Source organism: Notothenia coriiceps, unplaced genomic scaffold, assembly GCF_000735185.1.
Source record: "Notothenia coriiceps isolate Sejong01 unplaced genomic scaffold, NC01 NC01_scaffold00000339, whole genome shotgun sequence".
NCBI classification, from domain to species: Eukaryota; Metazoa; Chordata; class Actinopteri; order Perciformes; family Nototheniidae; genus Notothenia; species Notothenia coriiceps.
Genome location: NW_011333040.1, coordinates 10,722,533 through 10,738,835, shown reverse-complemented (window position 1 = coordinate 10,738,835; position 16,303 = coordinate 10,722,533). Strand labels below are relative to the sequence as shown.

At 42.8% G+C, this 16,303-nt stretch overlaps 1 protein-coding gene across 1 annotated transcript in view; it reads left to right on the top strand.

Annotated features, from left to right (window-relative positions):
- LOC104945479 (uncharacterized) overlaps nt 1-9,409 on the top strand; it is a 153,089-nt gene extending 143,680 nt beyond the window's left edge. The window contains exons 4-5 of the mRNA XM_010771166.1: nt 2,873-3,362; nt 4,445-9,409. Of these exons, the coding sequence (XP_010769468.1) occupies nt 3,117-3,362; nt 4,445-5,398 (1,200 nt within the window). The 5' untranslated portion in view covers nt 2,873-3,116 and the 3' untranslated portion in view covers nt 5,399-9,409. The remainder of the gene's footprint in view (nt 1-2,872; nt 3,363-4,444) is intronic.
- The last annotated feature ends 6,894 nt before the right edge of the window (nt 9,410-16,303 follow it).

Here is a 16,303-nt window from a genome sequence, read left to right as displayed (position 1 = left end):
AGGGGGGATTTCACTAAAAATTCCACCGGAAACGCAAATTACTACCAGCGATAGTAAGTGTCCAGGGAATTGTGTTACGTGTATCAGACCTCGAGTGACCCCAGGACGTTACACGAAATTAGTGTGAAAACGGTAAACGGGTAGTCAAACAATTGCTACCCTGTCTCGGCCGCAAAAGGGGTTTTCCTGAAAATTACCACCGGAAACGCAAATTTACTCCCACGATAGTAGGTGGTCCGGGGGACTGTTGTTACGTGTGTCGGACCTGCCACCTCGTCGCCGAGCCGGCAAAAAGGGTGAAAACAGGTAACCGGTAGCAAAACAATTGCTTAACCTGGTCTCGGCCGCAAAAGGGGATTTTCACTGAAAATTACCACGGAAACCAAATTTACTACCCACTAGTAGGTGTCCGGGGACTGTGTTACGTGTGTCGGACCTCGCACCTCGTCGCCGAGCCCGGCAAAAGGTGAAAACAGGTAAACGGGTATTCAAACAATGCTTAACCTGTCTCCGGCCGCAAAAGAGGATATTTCACTTGAAAATTACCACCGGAAACGCAAATTTAAACTACCCACGATAGGTAGGTGGTCCGGGGGACTGTGTTACGTGTGTCGGACCTCGCCCACCTCGTCGCGAGCCGGCGCAAAAGGGTGAACACAGGTAAACGGATAGTCAAACAATTGCTTTGCCTGCCTCGGTGACAAAAGGGGGAGTTTCAATAAAAATTTACCACCGGAAACGGAAATTTACTACCCACGATAGAAGTGTCCCAGGGAATTCGTCCACTTCGTTAACAAACTGATGGGCAAATGGACAAGCGGGGGAAAACGGCCGAGTCGCTGCTCCAGGCTGTGTGCATTGTGTTAGGGAACCCTATGAAGGGTGTACATGAGTGTATACATGTTTTAAATAGTAGGATACCTCCAGGGCGCATCACCACATTTTACAAGCCAGGGAAGGTGCATGGACCCCTGGTAATCATTGATTAAGTGTTTTTAAATGTGTGGAACAGTGTTTTGTCACTTTCAAAACTCTCCTGTCATTGACCGGAGAAATTGGGTCTATGTTGTATTCAATCTGGCCAGTAATATTCCAGTGAGACGAAGTACGTCCATTGACCGGAGTGATCCCATGTTAATTGTGTCCAAAAACCGGAGCATTCCCTAGCCCTAATCCTAACTCTCACACCAGATACTGACTGGTTTTCGGACCCCCCCCCCCCAATAAAGCAAAAATGCATGTTTAAGGGTGGCCTTTTATTGTGGCCAGCCTAAGGCACACCTGTGAAATAATCATGCTGTCTAATCAGCATCTTGATATGCCACACCTGTGAGGTGGGATGGATTATCTCGGCAAAGGAGAAGTGCTCACTATCACAGATTTTTTCAGATTTATGGACAATATTTGAGAGAAATGGTTATTTTGTGTATGTAGAAAATGTTTTAGATCTTTGAGTTCATCTCATGAAAAATGGGAGCAAAAACAAAAGTGTTGCGTTTATATTTTTGTTCAGTGTATATATATATAACTCTTGTTGGTTAATTGCCTCAAACACACATGGCTGGCCTCGTGTTATCTGCTAAAAGGAAGTGGAGGGAGGAAACCAATTTAGCCCTTCAGAGTAAAAGCTTTCATCTCGGTCCAACACTTAATTGAACCTCTTAAGTAACTGATCAAGTCTTTATTCCCTGATCATAATCAGTCACTGATCAAACTGCTGAGACAGAAGGCTATCGAGCTCTTCAGTCCCTGGAGACCACTTTGTTGTGCTCATTTGTTAATGCCCGTTTATGGTCTCCTACATCAGAGAGTTGTTTGCACCCACTTTGATGTTTCAGTGAAACATTGTGATTGCCTTTGGACTAATAATTAGCTCAGATGAATTCATGCAAGCCATGTATAGAGAGGCCATAAACAAGTACAAAGGCTGCATTTAGTTGATCGAAAATTGCTTCTTGCAATTTATGGAGGTGGACAAAACAACATGAAAAACCCTTTGGATCTATTTGCAATCCAATGCAATATCCATGCAATAAACAATACCTTTGTGAAGTTTTTTATGTATATTTTACTGTGTGTCACAGAGCAGAGGTTAGTTAAACTTTATGGGAACTATGAAGCTGTACTTTATGGTTCTGTTGCATTGCCTCTGTAAGATGCAGAGACTCTTCAACACATTTCCCTATACATTTCTATTCCAGTTGTCATGGCTGTAGCAGCGGCTCCATATTGTCTTCTGTGGCTCTGAGACAAGCTCTTGTTAAGTGTGAGAAAAGTAACTCTGATCACTTGGATTTGGCTTTGTGACTACAATTCACCAGAACTGCAATACAACAGTTTGTTTTTCAGTTTTTAAAAGTCAGGTTATCTTGGCCTTTGTTGCACAACTTTTTCCCCTTTTTTTGAGATATTTCTATCTACAGAAGTTGCCCAGATGTATGCTAAACTAAATCTCTGCAAAACCCCTTTAATTATATTTATTTATTTATTTGTTTCTCTCTCTCTCTCTCTCACTCTCTCTCTTGCTCTCTCTCGCACGCACTTTGGCGCCTGATAAGCCAACATCCCCCACTTTCATCACTTACAGCGCCCATTGTACAGGGCAGATGAAACGTGTAACCCTCCCAGAGCTACCAGCTCAGCGCCCCCCCAGATCTGGCGCCCTTTGCCAAAAAACGGCCCTTCGCAAAAATACTCTCAAAACGAGCGTTAGTGCATCTTGTTAACTTAAGTTGGCAAGTAAGGACATATACTACTTAGGCGGCCACAATATCAAAGTCTTCTACGCAGCAAATACCTTGATATTCTTTCAATTGATATTGTTCACTGTCAGATAGGTTGAAGGAAATATATTTTTCCTTGTGTCTTACAGACGTTATTCCCATCATAACCAAGAAAAAGCTCGCACCTATAGCTGGGCTCAGAATCCGGGCATTGAACACAACTACTCAGGACCCGGAGGACCTCTCTATGGCCGCCTGTGTTACAGCAGCCACACGTTACCCGTTCTCCGCCGCACACCAGGTGGAACATTTGAACCGGCCCTTGCCGAGCTGGGATACCGCTACCCTGGGGGCCAGCCAGACCACTCTCTGGTCATCCAAAACCAGGGGGCTATGGTGGGGGCCATGGAGTCCGGGGCGGTGTACATCACTCCAACAGAACTCAGCACGGGCAGCCGAACAGGGAGTCGAACGGGAAGCCGTGATGGAACTGGACCCCAAAGCGGGGTTAGCACTTCGGATGGAGGGACACCGAGGACCAATGACAGTCGTGAGAGAGGTGGAGGGACTGGAACTGCGAGCAACTGCACCGAGGGGAGCAGTGAGGACAAAGTGAACGGCAGTCAAGATGTGGACTGGGTAAGAAACAATCTGACCTATTTCACACCAAATGCACAATATGGGAGCATAATTCAGCCAATCTAATTTGACCCCAAATATGCTATGACAAGCGTACAATGGCCTTCTGGCTTTTACAGCCGAACATATAAAGCAGAAGTAATAATGCCAGTTAATAGGCGATTGACAGATGGGTTTGGATGGATGGATGGATGGACAGATGCATAAAAGGGTGGTTGGGCGGGTAGATGAATGGATGGATAGATGGATGGGTTTGGATGGACAGATGCATAAAAAGATGGATGGGTGGTTGGGTTGATGATTTTGGATGGATTGGTTCAGATGGATGGATAGATGGATGGGTAAATGCATGGATGGATGGATGTTTCAGCGAGAGCAAAAATGTGATAGACGTTGCGCCTAAAATGAATTAAAATGAATGATTGACTTTATTAATGATAGATTGCTGCATGGGAAAAAGGCATTAAAGATGAATGAATAGCTCAATTATTAAATGGGTGAGTTTGAAAGTAATTAAGCAAGTGTAAAATAATAATTACGTTTGCGACCATACTGATATGCTTTATTATTAAAGTGATTGCAACGCTATCATATTCTTCATCACTACGCCACAGTCCTACAATGGCAGAAAGTCTAATGCTGTATAATGCTGGAGGATGATAATGATTCAAACATGTCAGCACATTTATATCCTGCTGTTCATTATCTTTTTCTTGGTTTTGTTTTATTTATTAGGCCATATAAAGTCTGTCTGGCCCTTCCTTTTTTTAATTTTTCCAATATTTTATCTCTCGATCACTTCCCTCTCCATCTCCCCTTCACAGTGCAGTGTTAGCTCATTCTAGTGTTCAATTAATATCTATGGCTTCTTCCAACTCTGCCTTTCTTCCACTCTCTTCTTCTGTCTCCCATTTATGTTTTTTTGTCATCATATGTTTCCCCTGCTTCCCTTATGTTTGTCCCCCGTCTTTTCATTACTTTATCCCAAATTCATCTCATTTTATCTCAACCAAACCTAACAGTACCACACTCTACCCCAACCCCGAACTGAAACCACTCGTGCTCGCCTACGTTCCCTCCAGGTGCAGTCGGAGACATTACCCAGGGAGCATCACCTCGTCATGACCAGATCTGGCTCCATGGTGGGCCAGGGTCACGCTGCAGGAGGCTGGGTCTGCGACTCGTCTACCCTCCCCCTCTCAGGACGCAGGGCCTCCCGAGGGGTCTTGTCCCCGAAACGCATGGGTTCCGGTCATGCTGAATATGACTCCAGCGGAGGAGGGGGAAATGGAAATGGGCGAACAAACCCAGATGGACAGCATCCTGCGAGTGCGCGGAACTACGCCACTGTCCTCCAGGGGGAGGTGAACGGACACAGGGACTATCCCGGCAGCTTGGGGAGAGGAGGACTAGAAATGGGGAGCAACTTTGTGGTGGCCAGGCAGGACAGGGATGGCGGAGGGATATCATCCGTTTACCCAGAAGCTGCTGGGATGATCGGGGACTGGCGTGATCGGATGGGTTTAGGGGGGTATGTTTTAGGAAGAAGGGATATAACCCCCCAGATTTTCCCCTTCCATGGGCAGCCTCGGGGAGCATACGGAGGGGTGATGGGCTTCGGGTCCGGCTGGGTTCCGGGAATGGATTCTGCCCGAGGAGCTCCAGGGCCGGGGGGTCCCTCCCTAGCACTGAGGGTGGGCGAGTTCCTACGCCTGCGTCTCGCCCAGGTCACTTTTGACCCGTCGCAGCCACCGTACGACTCTGTGCAGGTGTACGGCCTGGAGGGCACAGGGTCCCGGGCCGGGTCCCTCAGCTCCCTGGAGAGCGAAGGAGAGAAGGATGCGGAGAAGGAAGAGTGGGGGGCTGGGCTGGAGGAGTGGGGACCCCAGTTCCATAAATTAGCTCAACTCTTTACAGACAGGGAGAAAGAAAAAGAGGAAACAGATGAAGTCGGTGCCAAAACGGAGAAGGAAAAGAGAGATGAGCCGGAGAAGAAAGAGGAAGGGGAGAAGGCTGGAGAAAAGGGAAAAGACTGAGGAAACGATAGAAACGAAACAAATAAGGGGCAAAGGGGGTAAGAGAGAGAGGGAGGGGATGGGGGGATGATGAAAAGGCAACCAGAGCTAGAATAATGTGAAGAGAAGTTAAAGGAGAGAAAGATGAAGAGGCAAAGTAATCAAAAGAGACAGAGAGAAATGAGCCTAGGAAGGGAGGAGAGTGCGAGGGCAGGGGAGGGAGTGATTGATGTAATTTAAAGCAATAAGTGTTGAAACGCTGATATGGTTGAGCACAGATACTGAGACAATGCAGAGACTGCTTCGGCTCGGGGCAGCAACAATTTGTTAAATGCTTTGGACAAAGAAAAACAACCCAAACATCCAACACTCGATTTAATTCAACTCTCACGTATACGGAATGATGAAGCAGCAGGAAACAAGAAGTGTTGTTGTCGTGCAGGTCCGCGCTTTGTGTGTTTGTGTGTGGGAAAGTCTGTGAGAGGATATGGGTGTGTTTGCAAATTGTGCAAAATCGCACTTCTATGGGTGCATATTTAAAAAAGAAGGAGGAATCATGATACCCAGGGACGATTTCAAGATGGGACTGATGACTGATGACACGCGAGCTGCAACATTAGTTTTCGGGACAATGTGCAAGAGTGAACAAATACAAAGCGAGTTGATAAACTAGGATAACACACCGAATGAAATATGTATTTGAATATAAAGTCTACGGATGTATTGAGAGAGAAATTATGGGGGGAAAGTGAGAAGATTGTACAGAAACTGTTACTTTATATTTCCATCTGCAGTGGCAGAAAAGTGAATTATTCAGCTCACTACTTCATTCCAAATGAAAATGATAAATCATTTAAATCCTGCAAAAGATTCCCCCTCCTCTCAGCCCACAAGGAACACAGACATTGTGAAAGATTTAAATGCGTTAGGGATGTGATCCCCACAACCCCTACCCCTGTCATCCCTGCAGCTTTTTGTAGTCGAGTGTTGGTATGTTTACAAAGATGCACACACAAACACACAGGACACAAAAAAAATGATGATAAGGCTTTGATTGTACTACAGTAAATTATAAAAGAAAAAAAACACATCCACTAGAATTCCATCTACTTTACAAAGTAATGAACACCCTATTATTCATCTCTTAAATGTTTTTATGGAAGAAAGTCTCTTATTTGTTATCACCCACTCTAGTCTCACTCTACAAGTCTTTAGGACAGTATGCATGAAAACCTAAAGAGGCAATCAAATCCATTCTGAACACTTCCCCAATGAAAAATATTCATATTATAACACTGCAGAGACTCTCGTGAAAATAGGCTTTTCGTTCTTGTTTAAAGGTCAGGATGCAAATGAGCTGGAGTTTTCAGCTGGAATGCACTTTTATACCATGTGATGTTTAATAATAGATTAATCATGTCAAAGATTACATTTGTTTTATAAGATGTCAATTAAACAAAAAAAAAGAACTGTATGTAAAAACATTTCAAATGTAAATACCACTGAATATTATTCCTAAAAGAGAGTATATAAAATAAGTGAAAAAATCCAAATGGAGTACTGTTGGGACTATCTGTATGTACTGTAGATTAGAAATGGATTTACTCAAATGGATTTAACAGCCTCCTGGACTGAAAACAACACCATGTATTCTCCACCTGTGTAATAAATGAGCAGGGTTGTTTTGTGGTAGCGCTCATCTGAGATGGACAAGCCAGGCATTCAATAATACATTTGGCCTCCAGCAGAGATTTGTTGTGCAAAATATTGGTAACAGGAAGCTTCTGCTATCGAGGATCCCAGTGGGAGGAAAAACTTCATGTGGCGAGGAGAAATACCCCTAATGGGCATACAACAGAAATTCAGTATATTTTCCCCAAAATCTGAATTATTATTCAGCCAAAGTGATACAATAAAATAGAATTTCTAATATGCTCCGTCAGTGTTGCACTGCCTGAGAGACACAAATTAAAGATTTAAAGATGGTTACTTAACTTAATATAAGTAACCATCTTAATATAATAAACTGTACCTTTTGAGAGTAGGATTTTTAATAATGTCTATCAAATGTAATCTTTCCTGCATTTCAGGCAATGCAACTCAAGAACCAGCATTCTGCTTTGATCAAGTCAAGTCTAATTTTGTAAAATAATGACCTTAGACTCAGATTTGTTTCATTTGTAGGAGTCCTAGGGAATTTCGTCCTCACACCCTAACCAGAATGTGGAAGCTTTTGGTGTGCCATTACCGAAATGTTACCATTTGGTTCACTGTAAAGCCACCCACATGCCACCAGTTTGGTCTGCCCATAATCTTGTCGTCTTCTGTCAACATTTAGTTAATCAATCAGGAAGTCAGGCTTTACTTGGGCTTAATCAAAACCCAAACACAACTCTATACCCTTTAGCTGAGCCACATACTTGTCCATACAGTTCCACGGTTGCAAATGGATGTAACCAGGACCATTGTAAAAAATAACGCACAATGACAGTAGAAGAGTGGGGGGTGCAGAACCTTGGGGTGTTCTTGGTTATTAAATAATAGAGCTTAACTAGATACCTGAAAGCTACTTTTATGTTTCATCAGCTTTGTAAAAACAATCCAAATCGAAATTCACTTACATCAGCATACTCAGTGCCAACATTAGGAAAATTCCGGTTTATTACAACTTGGGTCTTCCTTTAATATATTTTTCCAATATTTAGAGCTTGGCACTGGAATTCCAGGCCAGTCAAAGGTATTCTGAAGATAACATGGAGCAATCAAGTTATTACAAAAAAATTCTGTTAACAAAAGATATCAACGTTTCCTGACCTATGTCCGGGTTTAAATCTGATCCACTGAACTTGCCTTAGTTCTGCCTGCACACGGCGTTCCTATAATAAGATAAGAGATGAGAACCATTGGGACCATTTTTTCCTAGACATTTGAGAGAATAAAAAGAGAGAAATTATAACAATCATTTTGAACCCATTTACACCAGGTCATTTCATGTGTCTTGCTCAAAGACCTGTATATCTGGATTCTAAAATACTGACTTGTCAAGTTGTAATACACCAGAATTATGATGTAACCATTATTGTATTGGGGAGAACTGTCAAAGGATATCCAATAGAGGGATAACATTGATGTCTCTTATGATGATTTCACTTGTACACCTAAAATGACTGCCAAAGAACTTGGGAATAATTTGTTATGAGAATGAGTATAGTGGGTAAGCCCACTAATGTGTTGCTTTGTAGATGCATCATTTTGACAATGTTTTCCTTAGCTTTTATGTGGAATGTGCCAACTTTCTGAGTAGCTGTTTCTCACGACACAATTAAGCTATCCTAAGTTTTACAAATGTTTTTGCCAATTCACGGGCCGCCAATAGCAAAAGAAGTTAGCATTGTTTATCATAAATGGCCTTTTTGGCCTTCCAATCATATGGTGTCTTTGATTTGTTCCAAGTGTTTCATCTCTGGTGATTTGTCAAAATCAAAGTGATGATTCTCCTGATTTGGCTTATTTCTGAGTTCTGAAGTGCTGTGTTGACTAAACCACTTGACGCAGCTGATTATACCACCTTGTGAGCCCAGCAAATGTGTTCAATCAAAAGCTTGATTAGTTGAATCAGTTGTTTTAAACACAAAAAAAGCCTGCAGTCTTTGCAGCACTCCAAAACTCTTTTTTGTTTACTCTTTCAACTAGCTTCAACCCACACTGGCTGACGAAATTGGTCTTGTCAGGCCATTTGTCAAGCACTCTGTCCAAAACAAAAACCTTCTTGATACTGAGAATACTGATGTCACTAGCAGAAAAGAAAGATGCGAGTAGATATCTTAGCTTTTAGAAGTTGAAATATAGTTTAAGGGTGCAGGTTAAGGACTAAAATAATTATATTAACCCCAAACAAGTAGACCCTATTGGTTCTGTGCCCCCCGGGTGACTTCATTGGTCCTGCACGATGTTGATACAATTCCACAATTGCGTGGTGAACAAAGTGTATTTATTTATGTTGTAATTTTTCTTTTTGTAAATTTGAATAAAAAATGAACTATTTCAAAGAGATGAGTCAGACCCCTTCTGTGCTTTCTCCTGCAGTCTTCTGAGTTTCTAATCCGACTTCTGCTGCTAGTGTGTGTGTGTGTGTGTGTGTGTGTGTGTGTGTGTGTGTGTGTGTGTGTGTGTGTGTGGGGGGGGATGTGTATAGGTTAGTGTTTGTGCATTTGTTAACTTGTAACAAAGTGAGGACCAGAATACGTTTTACAAACGTGTGTGTCCACACTTCTTCAAAGGCCAGTTTGAGGGTTAAGACTTCACGTTAAGGCCAGAATAAGGTGTAGGTGAGGGTAAGCTTCCGGGTTGGGGTGAGGGTTAATTATGAAGGTAAATGTGAGTATAAGGGTGTAGGGAATATATTAAGTCAACAAGGGTCCTCACAAAAATAGAAGTACAATGTAGTGTGTTTGTGTGTATTCTTGTATTTTTCACACAATGAGGACCAATACAAGTTTTTAATCAATGGAGTTTTTGGAATGTGAGGAGTGTCTTCACTTCTTAAAAGGCCGGTTTGAAGGTTAAGACTTAATGTTAAAGTGTAGGCTAGAATTACGTTTAGGTAAGAGTAATAGCTGGGTTGGGGTTGGACCTTTAGTTGTGATGTTTAATGTGAGGATAAGGGTTTAGGGAATACATTATGTCAAATAGGGTCCTCATAAAGATAAAAGTACAGAGTGTGTGTTTGCAAGAGGAAGAGACGGAGAGCGATGGACGGATGTTCTGTGCAATGCATACAAATGTGTGCACAACTTGTGAGCATATCTTGTTGTGGTTAGGTGGGTGTGCCTCCTCAAATTGGCCCCTTGAAATTTCCGAGCCACTCAGAGTGTCTGTATGTGTGTGTCTGATTGCTGAAAGAAAGAACACCTTGTCTGGTCTGATCCAACCTGTCGGGGGGATGTGAGGTCAGTAATAGAAGGACAGACTGTGAGTTCAGCAGAGCAATCAGGCTTTCAGATGGACGAGGGGAGTATTCTGTTTATTCACCGCGAACAAAAAAGGAAGAAAAGGGCATTTTGAACTCTCGAGCACCAGTGAATAGAGTACACCTGACAGCTGTGACCAAATAACACAAGGCCACTTTACCAACCTCTGCAGCTCTCCTTTTATTCTGCAGCCTTCGTCCTGGCTGAATGATGGATCGGGGACATGTGGGCCATTGCTCTGTGACTGAATAGCTGGTTAAAAAGATTTATTACAATAATCAAATATGAAGGAGGGGATTATTTCTACATGATGGTTTAGAGAATGATCGTGTTAGCTGGGTCTCCGCTTGATTACAATGATAATACCCGCCTCAAGTCAGGAGAGGGAGAGAAACAGAGGGAGAGGGAAGGGATAGAGGGAACCATATTAGCAGTTAATATGCAAGTCTGTTTCATTACATACAACCCTATTTGTGATTGGGTTAGAGCTGATTCTGCTGAGCGCCAAGGAAAAACGCCTTGCCATCTCTTGTGTGTCTGTGCTTTCCCATAATTATGAGATTCATGAAGCTGGCTTGCCCCCATACGGAAGCAGCATGTATCTAAAGAGGATATGTAGTCAGTTGGAGGCAAAACGGAGCTTTAGCTGGCGTTAACCCCCCGCCATGAAACTGATAAAACATTCTTATCGATGTACGACTCCAATATGTATGTTTATCCCTCTGCCTTAAGCATCAACACTGCATTGCAGCACCCTACAGAGGTGAGTTGCTGCTGTCATGGCATTGTCAATAATTACAGCATGCATAATTGATCATATTATAATGGCGGGGCTGGAGATACAAATGAACTGTGTTAAGACCATACACCAGGGAATGACACTGTACTGGAGAGCTATACTCACACTCGATATGCTGCAGGATTGCATCACAGGACCTAAGAGTTGGTGTATGTGTGTGTGTATGTGAATTCAAGAAGATGGAGATTCCTCATTCGGTTTGAACCTTACTGACACAGAATCCCTCTGGCTATTCAGCACAGTGTGAGTGCTTGTGTGTGTCTGCGCCTGGGCCTGTGCATCTTTGCATTTTAAGTACATATAAGCTTTAAAAGTAGCTTGAAAACCCCAGAAAGGTGAATTTCCTCAGTAATTCAACTTTGTGGATGTTACAACTTCTCGCCCCAAAGTTACAGTTAACTTTTAACACCACCTGTCCGAGCGTATTTCCTTTTTTAACTGGCTCCATTCCTATTTTCCATCTGCTCTTTCTCCCTCCTCTTCTCTGGCGCTTCCAGGCTCGTGCGTTCCACTCGGGACGCTCTCAGAGTTCACTGGCTCATTTCAAGTGGAAAATTAAATCTTCATTAACAATCTTAATTAGAGTTCGATCTCCCCATAGAAAGCCGACAGAGAATCCATAGTGTAACAGGGGGAGACCTGCAGCGGGAGTTGGTTTCAGCTAGTTGGGGGTGGTGGGGGGGGTTGAGGGGGGGAGGATTAGTAGGGGTAATTAGTAAATGGGATCTTCAGGGTAAATTACACAAGAGGTATTTACACTTCACAGGCAGGGGGGGAATGGATGGCAGAGACGGATAATTAAAGCGGCCTGCTGGTTGATGGCGGACACTGCAATGAAAGTCGGACATGTTTGAGCTGCCTCTTGGTGACCATTCAGTTCTTGTTTCTGCATTGTTGGCAAACTAGAGCTCAGTGCGAGGGAGGGAGGAAGCGGAGGGGAGGAGAGCGGGGTTAAACGGGCCATTATTAGTCAGAAAATCTTCTTTGCAATCGCTTCTTGTCTTGCTTTTTGGTGACATGGTGTTACTTGGGGTGACATAATCCCTTATGCATTTGCCTAATACCAGACAGTAATTATTCAAGGGCACTACTAAGCATGCAGCCCAATGGACCCTCTCCTATTCACCTTTACATACTACTATAACAGCCTGCAGGTACTTGGCAACAAATAAATAAAACAGTTATGTTCCAGCACATTTAAATTATACGCACTGCTTGTAAAAATGAACGCCATAAACTCACTGCTGTTCAAGGAGTTTAGCACACAATGTTTCAGATTCAATACATTTATATTGGGGTGGTTTACCATGAGGAAATCTTTCCTCTGATGACGAATATTTATTTTCAGATCCAGAGTGCTGCTAGCAGGAAAACCATTACTAGAAAATGGTTAAAGATTAACATTATTTATGATATTTCCACAATCGAAAGGATTACCTTTCCTGTAAGAATGTAACAAGCAAGGAATATTTTCTTTGAGTTGGATAATGTAGGACCGGGTGGAGGGATTATGTCTCCACGCTGGCCTGGGAGCGCCTTGGAATCCCCCAGTCAGAGCTGGTTGATGTGGCCTGGGAAAGGGAAGTTTAGGGCCCTCTGCTGGAATTGCTTCCACCGGGACCACACTCAGGATAAGCGGGGTCGACAATGGATGGATTGATGGATGGATATTACACCAATCTGACCATCATCTGTATTAAGGGGATTGTTGTGGTATTTCCTTTTTTCTTTACCCTCTTTAAAGAGTGATTTGACCATCGTTAATGTTCACCTCAACAACCTTGTTATGTCATATTTAGTCCTTGTTCCTAATTTATTTTTGCATGATGTTTTAAAGGCCAGTAATCCTTACACGCCTCTGAAATATCCACACAATCTGTGCTGCATTGTTGTGGGCTATAATTGTAAATGACAGACGGCTAAAGGATAATATTAATCTCTATTACCTATCATATGGAGCTGAAAGTCATAATAAAAAGAGAATTTCACAAAGAAAAGAGACACTTATTTTCAATTCCTTTAGTGACCCTAGTGTAGTTAGCTATCCTGTCGGGGACCATCAGTGTCCCTCTGTAGTCTTCTTTGCAGAAGCATTTAGCTGAGGAAAATAATTTTTTTCCTGTAGTGTAACAGGCTCCAATTCCAGGACCTAATCCTGCGACAGGAAGCCTGCCACAAAAACCCTAAGTGAGACTCCACTACATTTCCCCCAAACAGAATAGATTATTCGCTCAGCTGTCCAGCGGCTGCCATATTTGCCGAGAACATACAGATACAAGTGGAAAAGGAATATTTGTAAATGCTGAGGGCAGAAGATAGTGTCTGGACCTTCGTTTTATTTATCTGCTCTGCGCGGTTTCCTGGGAGCTGAGCCGGTCCACTGCTCCGAGCAGGATGATCATATCGGCTGTAATGTTGTTGTGGCGACTCAAGACTCTGGAGAGAACACTGTGCATGTGTGTGTGTCAGTGTCAGTGTGTGTGTGTGTGTGTGTGTGTGTGTGTGTGTGTGTGTGTGTGTGTGTGTGTGTGTGTGTGTGTGTGTGTGTGTGTGTGTGTGTGTGTGAATGTGTTGGGAGGCACTCTCTTCACACAACTGATAATTAGTGGCAAAAAGAAAAATAGGACATGATAACCAATTACAAACACACACAAAGAGAGGGAGAGAGAGTTAAGTGTGTTCATTAGCCCTCTGTCAGATTGGTTAATTGTTCAATGAAGTGAGTGGAATAATAAGTTGCGGGGGATGTTATGCCGTTACTGAAATGTTTGTGGGGATTTATTCTCATCAGCAGAGCCTCTTATTATTGAAGTTAACAGCTGAGGGCGGCAGAAAAAAGGCAGACCCAGTGTTTGGTCCACTGCCCACTCACTAAATAGCAAACACTCGAACAGTGTGTCTGCTCATTAAGAAGTCCCTTGTCAACTGGCTCAAATTTTCTATTCCGCATTAGAGCCTTGCCAAATAAACCATATCCGTCCACCTGAGTAAACATTGGTTGAGCTTGAAATACAGTATATTGTCTGTGGTCCAATGGTTACAACAATATATCACAAGAAAAAGGCCATGCAGACTGAATTAGACATATTTAGTGCAGTACTCTCAGAGTCCCCCTTCCATGTGCTGCTATTTGGGATCCTAAAAGGTGCCATATTTTACAAAGTGAGAAATGCACACATTCTAAATCTAGAATTATTGTGTTTAAATGAGCCGTCACAACTTCCGTAATGTTGGGATGTTATGAAATAAACAATACATAAAGTAGAGCAACCGTCAGACACAATTGTTCCCCAGTTGGAATTAGCTTTTTCCCGTAGGGGGCCTTAAAGGGCATTGCGCTAAAACTGAGCTACCTTATACTATCTGCCTACCTCATGCAGTAAAAGTGCAAAAAGGAAAAGAGTCATACCAGCTCGGACTTCGCTGGGGTCAACAAGGTCTGCATTAGGTGTTATATCTAGAGCAGAAACTACTGGAAAGCTACTTCGCAAGTGACCTGAGGGGAAAGGGGTTACATAAAGAAGATATGGGACCCATGGATACCTCGAAAGCCAACATCTAGCCTTACTTGTAAATAACTTCTAGCTGAGTTATCCAATACCCGCAATCACAAACTGATAACACCACTAAAGATTAAGGAGGTACAACAAGAAGGTTGATCCAGGAAAACAGGTCAGTAGAGGGACGTCATCACCATTCAACTCCCAGATTGGGTACCATGCCCGAGGAACAGATAACCTTAACACAAGGGCAGCTGACCTACAAGAGACGATAGGTAAGTTTAAAATCCGGGGCACCATTGGTTTGTTACCCTGTGAAAGTCTATGTGGTCGAAGACTAGTGAGCATAAGAAAGATGGTGACAAGTAATGACATGCTTAGTAAATGGTTCAGGCAGCAGAAACTCAATGGAAGACCCAAAGGTTCCATCAAGTAGGACAAGCCCCTGCATGGCATGTACCACCAACACATATAAGAAGTGGCTGATATCAAGAAATCATACCAGTGGCAGGAAAAGGCTGATCTGTACAGGGGTGTTGGCTTTTGAAATATCCATGTGCATACTGTGTAGAGAGGCCCCTTAGACAGTCAGTATACATGGTACGCCATTACCATTCATATATAGATGATATACAGATACTTTTTACATCCCAAATTAAGAAATGATTTAAATCATTGGGATAATATGGTCTGCACAGGTGGGAAGTAGTGGAGTATAAATACTTTGTTGCTGTACTTAAGTAAATTGTTCTGGTATCAGTACTTTACTCCACTACTTATTTTTCTGACAACCTTTTACTTTTACTTCTCACATGTTGAACACTAATACCTGTACTTTCTACTTCTTACATTTTCAAAACAGGCTGGTTACTTTAGTTTTAATCTGCGTTTGGTGGCGTGATCATTATTATTTAGAGTCATTGCGTGCCTTGATTTGAACACGATCCGTGTATCCATCATTTCCTGGTCTTCTCTAAAGAAGAGGGACCAATGAACATTTTGTTATTTTGCCGTTGTTCAGCACCGAAATATTCATTAGCTAACAATGACATTATTGTTCTATTAATATAAAGGGAGGTCAGGTACTCTATAAAACTGTTGGTAGTTATGGGTACTTTTTACTTAAGTACATTTCCAAGCCCATACTTCTTTACTTCTATTTGAGTAAAGGATGTGTGTACTTTTGCCATCTCTGATGGTCTGTGCCTCATTGATTCTTCCTGTTGTGCATCCATGAACAAGTGTTGGTGAGCTGGACAACACTGGCGCCTGATATGACCATCACCTACTGACTAAAAAAGCAGACGGCAGTCCGTCGACGCTAGCCAACACAACTGATCATGAAGGACCCCCAGAAGTGAGCATTACTTTCAAATACCGACCAATCACATGCCTCGGCACAACATGGAAGCTCCTTTCAGGCGTCATTGCAGCTAAGATGAGTTAGAAACATGTCTCAATAAATCCCTGTATATCACTACCCATTATCTTATGCCAACACCAATCACAATGCCATGCAATATTTAACATATTTACAACATTTAACATTATGGATCCAAATATCCTGGCAGTGACTCAGTCAGAAGGGGCTTGGACTGGGAGCCGTAGGGTCGCCGGTCCAAGTCCCCGAACAGACCTAAATATGGAGTGTGGACTG